A 19,512-nucleotide genomic window follows, 5' to 3' on the forward strand; every position below is an offset into this window, starting at 1 on the left:
AATAACCCGTCTGTCTGTTAATTACGGTAATATATGTGTTGTGTAAGCAAGCATGGGGTTATAAGATTCCCATCCAAATTTGGGTGCGGTAAAAAATAAAATAAAACAATGAAATTCCTGGTTTGACCCGGAAGAGAAGGTCACACTGCACATTTGTGGTCACGCTGACAATTAAGGCAAAGAATGCGCTCTGTGTGCAATTCTGTGAGCAGATAAGCTAACTAGTTTGCACTTCAAAATTGTGGTTTTAAATGCTCCCACATACATCAATCAACATGTTAAATATCTGTGGTTGTGAATCTCTTACCCGCCTTCCTCAGTTTGCTTGTGGACGTAGGCTAGTATATCAGCGGCTCGGCCCGTACCCTCGCACACCACCACGGGGACGGGAGGGGTCTCTCGAAGGTAATCGAGTACCGTCAAAACTACATTGGGACCCCCTTCAAGGATGAGCGCCACTACAGGAACACCCTGACCAATGCCTGCCAAGAAAGAAGTATTTTACCAAAGTATAATGTTGCCCATTATGACAGATTTTTACTTTTTATTGCCAGGGATCTTAATCAAAGTCTTCCATACTCAAATGTTATGGTGTGGCACTTACGTGCATGTATTCTCTGGAGGTTGATGTGCTTCTCCAGATCCCGGCGGAGTTGGACCTCGGCGCCGTATTTGCCTACCGTTCCGTCGTCGACAAGAAGGAAATGTGAGTGGAGGCTGTTGAGAACATTGAGTTTGCTGAGGGGGTTGAGCAGAGTTTGGTAAGGAGCGATGATCTGTGGAGATAAAAGAGATTAAATTAGGTGATGTTTTGTTGTAGTATTTTTGGTTTTTATTTGTGACACGGCGTCTCACATCTCTGCCAATGAGGTCGGTCCGGTTTTCGATGACTCCCCAGGATGCGATGCCGATAGTGCAAATTTTCTTGGATGATCTGGAACAGTGCTCTTTCAGAGCGTCGCCGACATGCTTTGCTACACCTTGAAGAGAACGACAAAAATTAACCATCGTTTTGATTCCTATTAAGTAGGCTAATTAAGACTGATGCAAGCGTACAGTTATGAGTGGATTTTGATTCCTAATAATTAAACTACCGTACAGTTACATAAAAGTTAACAAGTACGATCTTTAACTTAGAGCAATTATCGTTGGTCTTTCCAAAAAAAAAAAAACTAGACATTTATGCAACAAAATGTCAAAAGAGTAGGTTCAAATTCCTGCTCACTACTTTCATTATAACATTGATGGCGTACAGATTTTTGCTTATGACCAAATGGCCAAGAGGCGTTTGAAAAACAACTGGTCCTCGTTAGGGAAATACTTGAACACTGTTTAAACGGTACCATCTTGGCAATATAATGACACCGAGTCCACTACGCTCGAGTTTCGTAAACACAGAGTTATTGTGGTCTAACGGATGTTAGCATTCTGCAAGTCAGATATCTCCCCACCTGTGTTGACTCCCCCGGTGAGAATCCAGGCCCCGGTGGTGACGGCTGCCTTGACGAGGCCCTTGCCAACCACCTGCTTGATGCGAGGGTGCAGCTCAAAGTTCTGCACCCCCCCGTGGACAGAGATCAGAATCTTGGGCAGCTCCATGTGCCACTCCTTCAGCATCAAGCGAAGGATGCTCTCCGGACGCGTGTCGTGGGACAAACGCACATACTGGACGGACATTTAATAAGCACACACAAACAAAGACAACAGTAAATGAGAGTCAATTTATTTATGAATCATTTGGATTTTAAACAACAAAGCTGACTTTCAGAGTTTAGCGTTAAGATATGTTCCACCACAAGGCGTATCAAGTACCGTATTTTCCACACTATAAAGTGCTACGACTACTACTACTACTGTGACTACTACTAATACTGTGACTACTATTACTACAACTAATACTGTGACTACTATTACTACAACTAATACTGTGATTACTATTATAACTACTAATACTGTGACTACTGCGACTACTACTAATACTGTGACTACTGCGACTACTACTAATACTGTGACTACTACTACTGCGACTACTACTACTACTACTACTACTACTACTACTACTGCGACTACAACTACTACTGTGAGTACAACTACCACGAGTACTACTACTGTGACTACAACTACTACTGACTACAACTACTACTGTGACTACTGCGACTACTGACTACAACTACTACTGTGACTACTGCGACTACTACTACTGTGACTACAACTACTACTACAACGACTACTACTGTGACTACAACTACTACTGTAACTACTGTGACTACTACCACTACGACGACTACTACTGTAACTACTGTGACTACTACTACTACGACGACTACTACTGTAACTACTGTGACTACTACTACTACTACTACTACGACGACTACTACTGTAACTACTGTGACTACTACTACTACGACGACTACTACTGTAACTACTGTGACTACTACTACTACTACGACGACTACTACTGTAACTACTGTGACTACTACTACTACGACGACTACTACTGTAACTACTGTGACTACTACTCCTACAACGACTACTACAGTGACTAGTACCACAGTGACTACTACTATGATTTTAGGATGAGCCATTCACTGAAGGTATGCCTTAGAGTACGGAAAATACGGTAGTCCTTGAAAAAGACTAATGTGCCCAGATTACAAAGAGGCAGTACCTTGGCTCTATAGGAGTGCGAGCCTCCCTGGAAGTTAATGACACCATAGGCGTCAGTAGGGCTGGCCTCTGTGTGTTTTTCCACCGACCACTCCTCCAGCTCCGGCGCGGCCCTGCCGAAGCGCTCAGCCGTCTTCACTTCCGAGTACTTGTTGGCCAGACTGGCCGTGAAGCCAACATGCTGCCGCACCAGACGCCCACAGCAGCACCTGCGTACATTTACGGTGCATCCAGCAAAGAACCCACATAAGACTGTTGCAGATTCTATGTCAACTGTAAGCAAAGTTTGTTCACAAATGTGTTTACTTGAAGCAGAAAATAGAGTGTAAGCACCAAAAATAAAGAGTCATCATATCTATTGAAGCCAATGAATGGATTTCATGAAGTTAGTTTTTTGTTTTTTTTTAAATGCGAATTATTCAAAAGTTCATGAATTCAAGTTTTCTTTTTAAATGCTGTTGTGGATATTTGCCAAAAAGGAAATCTAGGAACCAGTTATACAACGAATTATTACATGGGGAAGTGGTTTTTGTGTGTGTATAATTACTACTTTGTATTCAGATGCTTACAGCACAAATAGGAGAAAAAGTTGAATTAAAAACAGATGTTTGACATTTAATTTACATATAATTTTGTTAAATTTGCTTAGATTTTTCTCATTCTTATTGTCTCATTAACAAAGTGAGCTAATTTGTCAACATTTTTGTTACACTAATTAAAAAGGGAGCACAGATTAAACTAAAAATGAAATGTGGACATTGTAAGCCTCATTAAATATTAAAGTTAAAATAAAAGATTTTTTTTTGTTTCTACTATCAGATTTCACAAGACTTATTAAATATTTAGGTTATGATAGAATACAGTGGTTTACAATCAGACTGTGAGACTCATTAAATATTAAGGTAGAGTATACTGTTCATACTATGGACTATGGTAGTCTGGTTATCTTATTTTTAAACATTTGAGTCAACAATGACATTTTATACATTAACAGTAATATGTACTTTGAACAATATTAATGTATTAAATTTTCCATTAGTAAAGACAGGATTCAAGAATTAATTTTAGTTTGATTATTTCTTAAAGGGTAAAACTAAATTAAAATAAAACTGAAATGTTCATAAAAAGGCTGCATTTTGCTTGAATTTGCACAACCCTTTTTTTTTTTAATTATACTGGACATTTACAACAATCTTATCATTCAAGGACAAATTATTGGAGTGCTGGAATGAAAATGTGTGACCCAGCAGATTTATCTGATTCTCAGAGACACTCAACTCATTGTTGAATTTTTTTTTTTTACGTGATAGTATAGTATTACACTGAAAACAACACCAGATAAATATGAATACCGCCACAGTTATTGAAACAAAAAGGAATGAATGTATTTATCTTTCAAATAAGTTCTAAAAAAAAAAAAAACGGTTACAATCATTGAAATGAATAGACAACACCAGCTTTTTCGACTTAGGTGATTAGTTTGTGAAAGAATGTGGCATTACAAAGCCTGGAAGTTAATTGTTTCCTGAGGTGGGTTTCTGTTCTGTGGAATTACAGTCTTTGCCTTCAAGCCGTTTGCGTGTAGCAAAAGATTCTCTCCAAACTAATCCCGCCTGACCAAAGAATGTCGGGAACAAAGAGTGAGAGAGGGAGGGAGGGAAGGAGGACTCACCGGACTAGCTGCTGGCAAATCTGGCATCCTGGAAGGCATCTACATTGAAACACATGATATGAAACGATCACAAGTTGGAATTCAAACTAAAGCTACTTTAATTAAATGTTCTCACATATGTGGAAAAAATATTCTCCCCAAAGCTACAAAAAGTAATAAAATAAGTTTTCTTCTAAAACATTAATGTTATTAGACAATAAAGGCCAATTATTCCTGCCATCTATAGCTAATAATTTACATGGACTAACTATTTAAACAATGAAAAAAAAGACTAATGATAATAAGGTCAGATTTTATAGGAAAGCAGAACTTAATAAAAAAAAAAAGTATTCTCTTTTTTGGGGGTATTTATGAATTAACGTTGATAAGAATGAAGGTTAAAAATATGGGCCATGAGTTAAAGGTTGACTGGCAAAACAAAGATTGCTAAAATACATTTGAGAAGGGCAAATTATTGATGAAAAACAGAACAACATTAACTGTCCTTGGACAAAGAATAACAAAAAAAACCTTAGTTATCACATAAACAGGCTGAACAGTAAATTTCCACAACTATAGGACTTGGCTATTTTATTAACATTTTTATTCTTAATTAAAAAAAAAAATTCTTTTCTGTTCTGTTCTGTTGGTTGTCACATTTTTCTCAATCTTTTATGAATATATTTTCTTTCTTTACACACAGGAATAATTTGCTGAAAGACCAAATTCTTATTTTGATTAGCATTTATTCCACATTTATTTAGTGTGACAGTCGTGATTGAGGTTTGGCTTTGCCTTTAACACACCCAAGATGCAATAAAAGAGTTTCCACGGCTACCACCACTAGGCTCACAACGGGAGAGCGCACACATACCTGTGGGGGTCTTTTGACACTGGAAGTATGTACACACATTCCCTCTTGGTGAAAGTGCTTTCTATCCAGGGTTTCTGGGACTGAAAGGAGAAGGTCAAAGTTAAAAATGAGCAGGGTAATCATTTTGGACAACGTCATGAATATCAGAATATGCTTAATATTACATGTTTAGCAATCTTTGATTCTTTTTTTTTCAGCCAGTGCAGCTCAGGCTGTCCTCAGTAGAATTATTATCCCTAATTCCTCACAGAATACAGAAGGAATTCATTAAAGTACTTTGACTACTGAAAAGTCCAATAAGAAACCAGAGTCAAGAAGATGGTAAAATGCCGTTATTCTGTAAAAGATTTAAAGCAATTTGAGTTGGTTATTTTGCAATCTGAAAATTATAATGATCTTTCTCAATGGATGACTAGAAAAATTAAAATGCAATCTCAAAATTCAAATATCTGTGTATTGGTCAAAATTTACTGCCATTTACTAATACTGAAAGAAGCTATAATGTCAAACCAAGGCAAATCACATTTGATCCAGATAGCATATTTGTCTGGAATTAAAAAAAAAAGAATAAATAAATCCCATTGTAATATTTAAATGCTTAAGTTACATTTAAAGTGTGCATCGGTACAAAAAAAACATTATCATCATACAAGTTTCACTATGTTCAGACAAATGTAAATAACATTAAGTGCATGCTATATTCAACAGAAAATGTTCCCATAATAAATTGTCATTATCCAAGTACACATGAAAAGAATGGACTTTCAACCCAGTTTTTCCAATTCCATACCAACTAATGATAACAATAAATGAACAATCAGGGCGAGGAGTCGGGCGGGTCGCTAATAGCACACCAATTCCTTAGATAAGAAAAGGGGAAAACAACAACTTATGCTCAAATGGTGGAGAGTCACAATGTTACGTGACAAAAAAAAAAACAATTTGACACATTCCCCAACAAATTCTCAGGTCTCGTTGATTGAGCCTCCAAAAAAAAAATGATCACCCAAACACTCAACACAGAATTACCTGACCATCTTCTTCATCTTCATCTCTGAATCTAAGTGCTGTGTAGAGGAACATCCCAACGCTCCTTCAACCATCTCCCGGTCCCAAAACCACAAATGCCTCGATTGCTTTCCAAGGATCGATCACCAACGTAAAATCGAGACCTTGTCCTCCGCGGTCTCAAAGTCGACAACGTTTTGCGGACAGATCCGGCTCAAAGTTAAAAGCTGAGCCATCAGCGAGAGGCGGCCACCACGCAACAGTGCCACTGACAGTTAATGTGTAAGAAGCCTCTTTCGGGAGATAGATGAATGTGTCTGAGAACGAGTCGATGTTAGACTAGAGTGAGGGAGGTTCAGTGGATGTGGACGGAGAGGCCTCAATGATGAACATCCAACTGACTACTGCAATTCACCACCTACTGTGACAGACACACTAACTCTGACGTACACCAATCGAGATTACAGCAATTCTAATTTGTTTCCCAAGAGCATTGCTTATATTAACCGCTAAAATGTCCAGTTTTTGACGAGCTTTTGTCTCAAGTCCATTGAGTTGAACTAGTAATTGAATTTGATGTAGATCCACTTAACAGGTCTGACATGTGGCCCATTAGACACCAAACTCTGGGAGACTAAAGTCGATTGAACCAAATTTTGAGCGGAATCATGAATGAATATACATGAATTGGTATGCCTATTTTGAGGCAAAAAATGGAAAAATGGGGCTTGACTTGAAAACTACTTAGCCCACTTTAGTGTTTAGAACCGGATTGCGCTGGGCTAACCTGTAACCATGGTACCTGAGAATGTCAGGCAACAAAAGACTGGAGCTCTTTAGATACGCTGCCAAAAACACGCACTTGTACACTTGTATGTCCTCACAACATCCCAGTATGTATTTTCCAAGCCCCTTTATTTAGTTTGATTGATATTTTTTAAAAATAAAAGGCATTTAAAGCCATCTTTTCTGCCTTTTTTTGGTCCCGAAAATGAACCAAACTGACGACTTACAGAAACTGAACCAAACCAAAGTAATATTTTAGTGTGTAGTAAACGTTATACTCCCAAGGAAACCAAAATCAAAACCCAACTATCAAAAAATTACATTTCTATAACACTGCAAACTGCAATCACGACGATTCTTTGCTTGTTATATAATATTTCTCAGAAAATAATCACTCAATCAACCGAGAATCTGCATGAAGTGACATTTGTGCTTACAGCTCTTATTATAAATCTCGTCTAAAACCTTCTGATGTTTAAAAAAACCCAATATAAATAAATAAAAATGAACTAGCAAACAACATTTGTACAGAGCCACAGGAAAAAGCGAATCTGGCAGAATCTGGGGCAACATCTACGCTTCAGTGAGCTACAGCTCTTCACTTGACTTTTTCCACCTCCTAGCCATTTTCAATATAACATTGTCATCAGTGTGTTTGTAATGTGCGACAAAAAATACAATAAAACACAAAACAAAATGGATGTGCTTGTCCAGACTGCTCTTCGTTCTACTACATAAATCTGAGTGGAGGGGAAATCCCTTCCAATATTTGAAAAGGAATACAGGATGCAAGGATACTAAAATGCTCACAGAAAACAAAGAGGGCCTCCTGTAATTACCTCTCTCGGGAGTGAGTCCACTTTCATTCAAGTATACCTTCTAAAGGGATGGAAGGCAATTCCAGGAAAGAGGGGACTGGATTAACAGGACCACGGCAGTTTTACACCATTGGGCAATTTAGAATAAGGGTGTCAAACTCACCTTTGTCTTGGGCCACATTGGGGATTTGGTTTCCTTTTATTGAGCATTGTGTCTGCCAACTTGGCCTTACACTATTAATCAACATCTAGACTCAAATAAATCAACTAATTTGACTGACAAAAATATGTTTCTCTTTCACTAGAATAAAAAAAAATTCTCATCTTTAGTTTCATGTTCTTTTTTTTAATTAAATAAGATAAAAACATCTATCATTTCTTTTTTAAACTGTAAATAGTAAGATTTCTATAGTCCTCAATCTAAATTGGATGACATGTTATAATACACCTATGATTAAAGTGTGTTAAGTAAATCCAAAATGATGGTAGGAAGCCAGAAAAATCACAGAAGGCGGAATTGAACCCAGAAGATCTGTAGTACAAGGTGGGAGTTCTAGCTGTGTTTCTAAATTGAAGCATTTGGAAGGATTCCATTGAACGAGTCATGAGATCGACCAGGAATTTGACAGCTCTTACACTTGTTCCCTGTGGCCATGGCTCAGCTAGACACTGCTCAGTATGGCACGCCATGCCTTCCTTGCTGGTATACCTTCAAGCAAGTCATGATTTTTTGTCTCTGTAGCCCTGTTTATGTCAGCCAATGACAAGCAGTGGGAAACATTTATCTTAACACAAAACCAATTTCAAGGATTAACCACACGTAGTCCTGGTTTCTCTAATTGTACAAGCTACGGTACGTCACTTCATTGCCCTCGATTTAATTTAAAAGATAGAATAAGAGTGTGTTGCTGTGACTGACTTTGCTCTAAAGTTAGTCCAAGGCCAATGGAAAGAACTTTATCAGTCATCTCAAAATTAGCAAGTGTGTGGCCTGTGCATGGATGGATTAGCACGCGAGATAACAGAGCTCAGAACCCACTTCCCGACACCCCCACCACACACATGCCTAACAAGTTTACCCAAGAACACAACAGGTATCGCAAGACCAATTACTATCAGCTCATAGGCTACTCAAGACAGCTGATCAGATGAAAATAAGGATAAACATGGACAATTATTTTATTTAAAACTACTATTAAAATGGTAAAGTATCAAACCCAACAGTCAAGTGATTGTCTGTTGGATTCCTTAATTCTTGGGTCAAAACATTTTTTGTTAAAAATACAGAACTTGACAAAGCTAACAGTGGCTCCTTTTGGGCAATAATTTTTCCTTTTAAAGCTGAAAAGCCAAATAAACGTGGAATATAAGAGCTCTCTATTGTCATTATAGTGTGCACATATCTGAACAAACTTAAGCTGGAAGCTAATAACAGTTACATAAGAGCAGCTGCTTGCTGGCGCAATGTCTTATATTCGATCCGATTACCCAACTAATCTGCAAAAATAAAAAAATGAAAAATTGTGATTAGTCAACTATCAAAATAATTTCTCATGACGGCCCTATTGTACAGAGTGGGAGATTTGGTGCCTTGCCCAAGGGCGATGGCAATCTGATCTACTGATAAACTCAGAGAAGCCACATGATGGCAACACACTCATGTAGATCAATAAACTTCCACTATTCTGCTAGAACATGGCATAGTTATTACGACAACGTAATTACGAGGACAGCAGTGAGCTGAAGTGACCCCCATCCAGTTGCCGGGTAAGCTGGGGCATGTGACCGTCTCGGGCTTCCGGTGTGGGAAAATGTTGGGGTTTCCTTTCTTGGTCTTACTGCCCTGTGCCTAGGCATGATATTTTGCCAATCAAACTCCTTTAAGGAAACACTTACTATATAAGGCAATGTAGTTATTTTTTTTACATTGACAGAGCCTTAGATGACACCATCCTGTAATGTTAAGAGGTTGAGCTTCAACCCGCCTTTAATAAATAATTGATTGAATCGATGAACAATTGAGGTCATTATATAATATACCTTACCAGTAAAGGGGCTCCTCCCTCTTGACAAATACATTTCAAGTGAACAAACAGTATGTAAAGAAGAGAGCGATAATTCGTCTCTTCACAGAACGGTCGGTTACATCCACGCTTCCGTTTTTTAAAATTGACTTATTTAGTTGATTAAAGGGTTGTTATGTTTTCGGCCCACGATGGTTTGACTTTACGACGACCATCCTTCATCCAGCATTTAGTCTCCCCTGTACTATAGATTCCTCCTTAGTCGCACGGTACTCATTCACCATACAATTTTACGTAAATTTTGACTAACAAAGAAACCAGATTTACTTGACATTCAGACCTCGATAAAAGCAGAGAAAAAAAAATCTAGTCTTGGGTAAGTGTTTGACTCCAATAGTTTGATTTTAAACACAACACTACTGTCTAGTCAGTAATAATAACAATGGCACCTTGATTTATGAGATTAATTTGTTCAGTGAGCAATTCCGATACAATCTTTTCCCATAAAAAAAATTAATGAGAATGCTACTAATCAGTTCAATACCATGTAAAAAATGTATCATCATAGACCCAGTCCTGTAGAATTTATTATATTTTATTTAAATTACTAGTATTGTAAAGACAACAAACTCTCATTGGATAACCTACTGAATGACCGATATCTTGATTTCCTCAAAACAACAAATAGCTATTCTTACTTAAACTTTTGCAAAAAAAATCGATTTATCACCCAGGCCTATTTTCTAAACAAAACTAAAGAACAAAAAATTGTAGAATCTCTTTCAAAGAATATAGTAACTTTTGATAGAAATCATAAAAATTACAAGAAATAGCATAGATGAGTTTTTGAATGTGTTCCAACTTTACACATATCTAAACTAGCAAGCACGTGTTATGCCTGTCTGACAGTCAATCAAAACGGAATCAAATGTCTACAAAGTCTTCATTTGTATTCAATACATTTTAGAAAGTTAAGGAACGCTCAATTTCTAATAATAACATAAAGTCCTGGCCCGGATCGTAGCAATATTCAGGAGGACGAAGCGGGTGTCCACGGCTCGAATGGCGGTCTGAGAGCCTCTCGACCTCCGGGAAAGAACAAAGTGTCCCAGGCAAGACAGGTGTCCCGTGTCCCGATGAGGACAAGTGCTCAGTTTAGCGACAATGCCATCTCTTACGGCCACAAAAAGTGTCGTTACGGGTATCAACGATGATGGTTCAAATTGACACGTTTGTTGACACCACCGCTGGTACGGTTAGCTAGTTAGCAAGTAGCGTACCTAAGCTAGCCACTTAGCACGCTAAAATGCGCCCGGTGTGGGGGCACGAGTGGCGTTTTTTTACGCTAGACGTCCACCGTGGAGCTTTTTCACAGCCATTTAAATGTCACAGCGTGCGTGCCAGTGGCTCAACAAACACACGCGATCCCCCATCGGGGTGAACAATTAACCGCATTGCATGGGTGGACTTGCCACTTCGGATCCGCGGTAGTCACGACGGACGACGCACCGGCGCCGATTTGACAAGCCGACAAATGCGCTTCAAAGGCGACCACGTACCATTCTCGTCACCGTTGAGACACAGGGGGAGCTGCGTCGTGGCTTGTAGCCATCTATCGGCGGATCTCTGTGTTATTCGCCTCGGAGGGAAAGCCCGGTGGATGTTGGAGGGATCCGCTTCGGCTGCAGCTCCAACGGAAGGTTGCTTTTTCATAATTGTGCGACTCCAGACTGACGCGGCGTGACGGAGCGGCTGAGTCAGCCGGCCCAACTCTCACTGTCACATGGCCGCGAGGGGGCGGAGCTTCTTGCCACATGTGCCTTTGTTTTACTCCACCCACAAACGAACGAAGCGGCGTTGTCGACTGAAAGATAAAAGATACCAAAGATAGTCCCCCCTTTCCAATAAATTATCTCTGAAATACCGTAAAACATGTACTTGTCTGTTTATTATAATATGTCACAATTAAAATGCGACCATTTTTCTTTACTTCGCTCTTGGGATAGCCAAACCATGCTGGTCATTCCACTTTAGTGGCCGCGTGTTGTCAGGCAGAGTTCAATGAGTTCGCCAATGAAATCCTTTCAGTCTTGTATCAAAATAATCTTATAAAGATTAAAATGCTGTGATTGAAGTTCGTGTCTTATCGACAGAAACGTGTCCTAATGCGAATTGTACTTTTGAAACATTATTTCAATAGACTTTGTAGTAAGGGAGACTGGGGTTGGTTGTCAAATTTTATAGTAAGTTGTTTTGGCCATTTAGATTTTTTTTCCCCACAGCTGCTTAATTTCATTCTTTTTTAATGGAGTCTTTCAAAACCAAAGTGACCAGGTTGTGTGGAAAATATTCAGGAAACAAATGACAAAATTTCTGTTAATTTAATATAAAGCAATGAACAAATCACACCATAAAACAGCATCCACAGAAATCGAAAGTTATCAAAAATGTAATGTATTGCTGTTAGCATTACCACACATCCCCCTCCCCATCAAACCAGTTTCTATGAAACTTGTGTTGTGCTAAATAGAGTACATAAAGTGCTTTCTACAATTACTTGTTAAGTCACAGCCAAGGCAGGATGTATTGGCAAGGACACAAGTTTTTTTTCTTTTAAATTAGAGGCACTGAAAAGCCTTTCCACACAACAAAATAACCAACCGGCACTTTTCTCTGTAGTCCAGTCCAAATTTACCCATAATGGTCTAAAAATATTGATGTATTATTATCCTTTACTCCGTGAATTCCACCGGAAACAAAAAAATGACAGCGGTTTGGCTTGTAAGTCAGCAAGGCTCCACGGAGTGGTCAACTCTTCCCTCTGCAAAGAGAAACAAAAATGTGAAAATCCATTTAGTTGTTTCTACAAAAGGGAAAAGGAGCTATAATAAATAAATGAGTTTTTCCTATAGATCCATGCCACAACAAGCACTCCCAGGTTAGCAACAGGCAGAAGAATGCAAATGATTACATATGACTGAGAAACAAAAAGGGTAAAGAGATGAAAAACTAGAGAACCCAAAAGAATGGGGTTAATTAAGAGTATCGGGAGAATTAATTAAAAAGGTCCACCTCAACCTTATGCAGAAGCCTAACAGAAGATGAACGGATGCCCAGGGACACCTAGTGGTCAATCAATGTGAAAAACTACATTCTTTTAAAAAGTTAACTCTCCTTGGAGTTAACTTAAACACAAATTGAAACTGTTAAAACGTCACAAGTATAAGAAAGAGGGTTAAAAGATGCATGGTATGAAAAAAAGCATTGTTGTGGTGTAAGGAAAGCACACCTGGCGACAAAGGTTCCTGTGAGGATTCCAAGACCTGATGAAGACAAAGTCAGGTGACAATGTGATATCCGTCAGCACGTACACAGCCAAAATCTGACGGGATCTGGCTTTTGCACATATGCAAGCACATTTTTTTTGTGGTTTTCCATCTCTCACATGCACACTCTCATGGAACAAAGATCAACAAAAGCATTTCCGCAATTTTTCAGCTCACCTCGTAAGACGTCCCAGTCCAAAACTGCTTAATTTCACCCCTGCAAGCTGCCACTGCCACAGAGGTTAACACAGTGAAGGGGACAAGGTAGAGCAGAGCTGGCTGGCCCATCCCTGACAGAAGCATGGCGGTCAACGTCGCTATCATTCCCAGTAGATAAGCTGCAAACAAATGGCGCGAGCAGATAAAAATGAGTAATTAGTGTTGTTCCATGCCACTGAGTTTAGATACATCCATCATGTTGCACAACAAAATCCAAATATTGTCAGAAAAAAACCCATTTTTAGGTATACAGCCTAGCTGTGTAGATGTTTGGGGCAAAAAAAAAACCCTTTCGAACCACAAATTTATAAGCCTGACGGGCTGCTAGGTAAAACCCATGTTGCAAAAGAAAGTATAACTTCTAACCACATTTTAACTGCACTTGGTAACACGTTTGAACGGGCAATGATTGATATGCATTTTTGTCCATGATTAACTGTATTTCAAAATATGAAAAAAAAAATCTTAGATGAATATAGAGCGTATTATTGAGTGTACATAATTGAATTTGGACTGTACCTATGCAGCAGCTGCAAAAATAGACCTTCTTTGTGCTGTTAATCCAAACATCAAACCTGCTGCAGTAAGCCACCAACAGACCTATCACGCCAAAAAGAATCCACCACAAGTTTGTCATCTTTCTTCACTTTTGCACGTGTCTAAAAGATTAATAGCAATAGTAATAATAGGCCATACTCACCAGGCACAATGATGTCACCAAAACCCAGAATGGAGAATTGCATCCCACACAGGTTCTGATTCCAGGCTGATAGCCGCGGGACACGGATCAGGACAGGAAGCTAGAAATATGAGATAAATATCCTATGGAATTATACTCTTCAATGTATGGAGCAGTTTTAAAAACCCTTAAGGCATGTGTGTCAAAGTGGCACACACAAAGTAGGCATTTGTTTGAAGGCCTCTAAAGGAACATTGGATTGGAATTTGGTCAGTATTTGAAGGGAAAAAAAGACAATCAGCAATCAACTGCATACTCTGCAAGATGTACTAGACATGTCAAGTAGATGCCAGGCTTACTGTCTCAGTTGGAGTCTGGGGCCAGGCCGGCACTTCCACCATATCGGCTCCTGTCTGTTCAGAAGCCCACCAAAACCAGTCAAGAACAGACACTTAACTTAAAGTTAGATTATCATGAGGTTTTACACAATGGAAATGAGAAATACAAATCCACTGAAGGTTTTACCTTCTGTCCTGTTGCATCAGGACCCAAAGCTACCTGCACCATAATGCTGACACCATTCTAAGAGATAAATAAATATGTCAATACATATAGCATTGCGATTGTGTTTTACCAGCAAATATTGCAAAATTGACGAGACGGTATACCTTGGTGAAGAAAGGTGTGATGAAAACAAAGAAGACGTCATAAATGAGCAGAAGAGTCAAGTATATGACACAGATCTGTGAGTGAACAAGAAGACTAATGAGCAAAATACTATTACAGTAATACAATTATCAAATGGAGTTATTTTGAGTGATCACATTAGTTTTTCTGCTAATTTGTCTATTTTGGGGCACGTAAGTCATTGGCAATATTAGCATTTCTTTTGGCTCAAGGGGATTAAATTGCTATTAAAATGAGATGATATAGATGAGACCAAATAAAAAATAAATAGCTGGGTAACACTTTACTTTAAAACTGGACACTTCCATGCTTCCTAGGAAGTTGACACAGAAGGCAACACCCAGAAGATCTTGCAAGATCCAGATCCACCTTTAAAAGACGTAACTTGGATTTACTACATATTTTTTTAAAATGCCAGGATTGGTTTTAACTCATCACCAGGATCAGCGAGTACTGAGATATAACGTACTGATTCTGCATGTTATGTACAATTTTAAATCTAGTTTCTGGTTGCAAGCTAACACTATCACACAATTTTATACACAAATGAAATGATAAAATAGAACCTAACATTTTTTTGCCATCAAAACAATGGAATTTCTTGATTAAAAAAGTTACCTGTCTTCATTCCTGTAGACAGCCCAGACCACAGAGACACTTATACACAATGAGGCCAAAATGAGGGATCTCACTGAAAAGTTGTTGTTGTAAACGGTGAAGCTGCAAAACCAAACAAGGCTTTAGCCAAATTTCCTAGAAAATTGATAATACCAAATGTAAAAAAAAAAATTCCATTACCGTCCAGAAGGGCAGCCCAATTTCTCAAGCAGAGCGTCCAAGCAACCAAACAGCCCGATGGCGGATGCCAAGCAGAATATGGCGATGAAGACATAGACTGTGGGAAAAGTCAACATTGAAAAGTTTGCAAGGCTTTTATAATGATTTTTTTTTTTGGTTTCCTTTCACACCCAACCTACCGAGAATATTAAAGAAGAAATACATGAGGATCAACATGCCGCACAGGATGGCCACAAAAATAAAGACTCTGAGAGGGGAGTGGATGAAACCATCTCCACTGTTTCCTTTGGTAGCAACACTTTCCCCACCCAAACTTGGATTCCAACTTTCTCTGTTGAGAGCACAAACACACACCAAAAAAATACATTATAAGATTTTTAACCTCATTTCATATCATTTTCTGAATCGTATTATTCTCATTAGGTGGAAAGTTGACACTTAAAACTTTAACCATTTACAACACTTGTAACTATGTTTGGTCATTATGTATCATTTTTTTTATTGTAATTATTATATTTGGAATGGTAGTTACTACATTTTATAAATGAATACAATGTCGACAAAAACTAAAGTGAATAAAAATGAGTATAAATAGAAAAATGCACTGTATAGACAGACGTCCACTTTGTTTAGAGTTGCAAGATGTAACAGTGCCATTGGTATTAATATGTAAGGGACATGTGTCAAAGTGGCGGCCCGGGGGCCAATTCTGGCCCGCCGCATCATTTTGTGTGGCCCGGGAAAGTAAATCATGAGTGCCGACTTTCTGTTTTAGGATCAAATTCAAATGAAGAGTATAGATGTATATTACATTTCCTGATTTCCCCCCCTTTTAAATCAATAATTGTCATTTTTTTTAATCCATTTTTTTGTTTTTTGTTCAAAAATAATTTTGTAAAATCTAAAAATATCTAAAAAAAGAAGCTCAAATAAACATTGTTTTAGATCATTTTTCTAATCCATTTTTTTGTTTTTTGTTCAATAATTTTGTAAAATCTAAAAATATCTAAAAAAAGAAGCTCAAATAAACATTGTTTTAGATCTATAAAAAAACTGAATATTCAGGGCTATTATACGATTCAACAACATGTGAGTGAAATGAGGAAGCGCATTATATTAAATGATATCATATCTCGCTCTGACCTCTCACAAGCTCCACTCCAATATCCTCCCAAGGCAACAGTAACAACGGCAATCAGCAGTATGACTCCGATGCTGGCATCCAACTTGGGAGTGGGGGGTGCATAAAGCCTTGCCTGCATCCCATTGTCAAAAACCTGATTGCAAGACAAACTGGTTTAGTACGCCACATTTTTTTCTTCTTCTTCTTTTTGTAACAGTTGACAAACTATAAATAGGAGCCCGTTCCATTAAATTAGTGTTGGGACTAACTTGTTGTACTTCCAGAAAGTCTCTGTACCTCATCAGAGCTAGAGGAATGTGAACCTGTGAGTATTCCTGTGAGTTATTGGCTGAAGGAGGCACCTGAAACACAAGTTAAACAGAAGACACTAAGTGCACAATCTCCGTCAACTTCTTCTTTTGAGCATGACTCATTAACGTCGCACCACCACGTTGACAGTAAACGGTGATGTGATTTACCACTTCCTTCTGCGTAAACTTTTTTTTTTTTATTAGTACGATGACGTAGAGCAGGGGGATCAAATTCTGGCCCTCTGCCCAGTTTTTATTGGCCCGCGGCAAACGATGAAAATATCACGGCCCGCACAAGTTTTAAATTCAGTCTACATTGCACTTCTCATCTTTACCACGAGAGGGAGCAGATCACTTCAACAGCATCTTCTCATTAGTATTTCAGAGGTAAAAACATGACATGTTGAAATTAATGTGTATTTTTTCAGTTGTGTAAATTCCAATATATTTATATATTAGAATATCCTTAATATTTTCTGAGTGTGTAGCACTTTACTCATTAACTTCCAGTGAGAGTAATAGCCATAAAAATCCATTTTAAGTTGCTAAAACTGTTAGTGGATCATCATATCAAACTACATTTGACGGTGATAGACATCCAATCCAATTATTTAGAAACGAATAAAAGTTGCAGTATTTTAAGGAGGGCTCCCTTTAACCAAGAAAGGAATTTGTTACATTATTTTTACTGGTCTAAGAACCTGGCCATCAATTATCTTGAAGAAAGTCGAATAAGATGTAAAAAAAAACATCCCTGATAGAGAAAAACAAATGGATATTTTGACTAAATGACATATGAAATGATGAAGTCCTACCAGAGTTTTGTTGCTAGCAATGAGCAACGTTGCGACACCGAGCATCTGCGCCACCAAAGCTTTTTGACTGAAAGTACAGTCACCTCTCTTCACCAGCAATGCTTTACCATTCACTGCCATCGGATCCACTCCGGAGGGGTCACATAATGAAGTTGATATCATGTTCACCAGGGGATACTGCACCTGCACAATAAATGAAAAAAAAACATGACATCAATTTTGTAAAGGGAACAAGAAAGCGCGGATTATTGAAGACTTGTTTACATCTTATGTTTTTTGAGCAATAAGATACACATTTGATAGCATTCCAAAAGCTCAGTTCCTTAAAGGTACAGTAATACCTCGATTCCATATGGGTTTTTCTTCTGACATTTTGGGAAATTCGGGCGTTGTGGCTAATTTATACACAAGTGCCCCATCTTGTATGGAAATGACTTGAATCATATTATTTTAAAAAGTGTGAATCTTACAGCAGCATCGAGACTTTTCGACAAGGCGGTCCATGAGTTATTGTTAACGATGCAGAATTCCTCTTCTTGATTGCCGCTTGAAATGTGCAGAATGGCCTCTTGGCAGTTAATCTGTGAAAATGACGGAAGGAAGAAAGGCTTTACTTTGTGCAAACCAAATTCATTTCATGAACTTCATAAATCACTCATTTATATATGCAGGATTCACCAATTATTGCTTTTTTAATCATTTATACAGTCTCAAGTATGTTAGTGCCCACCTGTGAAAACCCACAGACACCAAAAAAAAGTATGAACCAAAATATTGCATTTTATTTACATTATTTTGGTCAACATTTAACATTTTTTCCATAACATTGATTGACAAAGAGTTCTTTAAAAAAATATTGACTTTAGGGAATTTAAAAGGCGTAAATGGATCAGTTTGACATCTAATTACGTGATTCTCTTATCAAACCCATTCAGTTTCGTTATATATTAAAAGTCCTTGTGAGTCGCGTAGCAGAGTTGAGAAAACTCTTTATGAAGTGTAGAAAAATAAGAAATCTTGTCGTCTTATGTTTAAGTTAAGCAAATAAAAAACAGTTTAATACTCGGTTTAATTTTTTTGCCATCTTTAGTGGAAAAACCTGTTTGAAATAATTCAATGCCGATGAAGGCTGTTTTTTTACTCAGCCTGAGGAAAAATAACAACCTAATATTTTAAATATAGCTTAGCCGTCAAAACCATCTGTCTTTTAAATGTAGGCTATTTTTGTCCTAACTCTCAATACATGGGCGTCCCTGCCCTCCATTGACGTCGACAATATGGAAATGACCATTTTTTTTCAATTTAGCCAATTCGGCCCCCAATTTTGTTTCTTTTCTCACACCTACCTGAGACGTCAGGACGGTAACCAACCAGATGATTAAAATGACAACTTTATCCATCTCGCTGACTGTGGACTTCTCACATTAATGACGACAATTAGTCGATTTTGTTGAAAATGTGTGGACGGCCTAACCGACCGTAAACGTTGCTTTGGCCCCGCAGTCTAGCCACTTCCGGTATTGGTTGCGTGTCACGTGACTTGGCGAGCCAATCATTAGCCTGTCACAAGCTCTCCAACAAAAAACATCGGAATCCCGCCCACTTTCGACGTAAATTGTAAATAGTGACGTTATCAAGGACCAAAAAGTATACATACTACGTAGTAGTATTGCGTATAAATTTAGTGTCGAAGGAGTGACGGTTTAGTTACATTCAGAGATCCTCC

General features: G+C 38.2%; 2 protein-coding genes across 5 annotated transcripts in view; both read right to left on the reverse strand.

The window, feature by feature from the left end:
• The window catches only part of LOC144194770 (transient receptor potential cation channel subfamily M member 7-like), a 31,524-nt gene extending 19,919 nt beyond the window's left edge, over positions 1 to 11,605 (reverse strand). The window contains exons 1-8 of one of the 3 annotated variants that reach the window (XM_077714059.1): positions 11,388 to 11,605; positions 5,193 to 5,272; positions 4,340 to 4,378; positions 2,669 to 2,876; positions 1,452 to 1,665; positions 856 to 980; positions 605 to 776; positions 308 to 482 (exon numbers count right to left, since the gene is read on the reverse strand). In XM_077714059.1, the coding sequence (XP_077570185.1) occupies positions 308 to 482; positions 605 to 776; positions 856 to 980; positions 1,452 to 1,665; positions 2,669 to 2,876; positions 4,340 to 4,378; positions 5,193 to 5,272; positions 11,388 to 11,390 (1,016 nt within the window). In that variant the 5' untranslated portion in view covers positions 11,391 to 11,605. Of the gene's footprint in view, positions 1 to 307; positions 483 to 604; positions 777 to 855; positions 981 to 1,451; positions 1,666 to 2,668; positions 2,877 to 4,339; positions 4,379 to 5,192; positions 5,273 to 6,221; positions 6,460 to 11,387 lie in introns of those variants that run through there. The other 2 variants (XM_077714058.1, XM_077714060.1) reach the window with 2 other exon arrangements.
• Positions 11,606 to 12,190: 585 nt separating this feature from the next.
• On the reverse strand, positions 12,191 to 19,370 carry sppl2a (signal peptide peptidase like 2A). Of its 2 annotated transcripts, XM_077714084.1 has the most exons (17): positions 19,133 to 19,366; positions 18,257 to 18,367; positions 17,787 to 17,969; positions 16,930 to 17,022; positions 16,681 to 16,814; positions 15,717 to 15,868; positions 15,538 to 15,634; positions 15,358 to 15,459; positions 15,027 to 15,108; positions 14,721 to 14,795; positions 14,578 to 14,634; positions 14,412 to 14,465; positions 14,074 to 14,173; positions 13,893 to 13,973; positions 13,332 to 13,492; positions 13,118 to 13,151; positions 12,191 to 12,649 (listed from the first exon to the last, which is right to left on the reverse strand). In XM_077714084.1, exons 1-17 carry the CDS (start codon positions 19,184 to 19,186, stop codon positions 12,615 to 12,617), a joined length of 1,605 nt encoding a protein of 534 aa, XP_077570210.1. In that variant the 5' UTR covers positions 19,187 to 19,366; the 3' UTR covers positions 12,191 to 12,614. The 2 variants fall into 2 exon arrangements, with proteins under 2 accessions (XP_077570210.1, XP_077570209.1); XM_077714083.1 differs by lacking the exon at positions 13,118 to 13,151 and having other exon boundaries at positions 19,133 to 19,370.
• Between the last annotated feature and the right edge of the window lie 142 nt (positions 19,371 to 19,512).

This window comes from Stigmatopora nigra, chromosome 3 (genome assembly GCF_051989575.1).
Source record: "Stigmatopora nigra isolate UIUO_SnigA chromosome 3, RoL_Snig_1.1, whole genome shotgun sequence".
Lineage (NCBI taxonomy): Eukaryota > Metazoa > Chordata > Actinopteri > Syngnathiformes > Syngnathidae > Stigmatopora > Stigmatopora nigra.

What these genes read in the sequence shown, in the direction of transcription:
- sppl2a (XM_077714083.1), bottom strand. Translation starts at nt 19,186, where the DNA reads ATGGATAAAGTTGTCATTTTAATCATCTGGTTGGTTACCGTCCTGACG. An exon ending in TTACCGTCCTGACGTCTCAG is followed by an intron (nt 18,368 to 19,132) that starts GTAGGTGTGAGA and finishes TCATTTTCACAG; the next exon opens with ATTAACTGCCAAGAGGCCAT. An exon ending in CGAAAAGTCTCGATGCTGCT is followed by an intron (nt 17,970 to 18,256) that starts GTAAGATTCACA and finishes TTTATTGTGCAG; the next exon opens with GTGCAGTATCCCCTGGTGAA.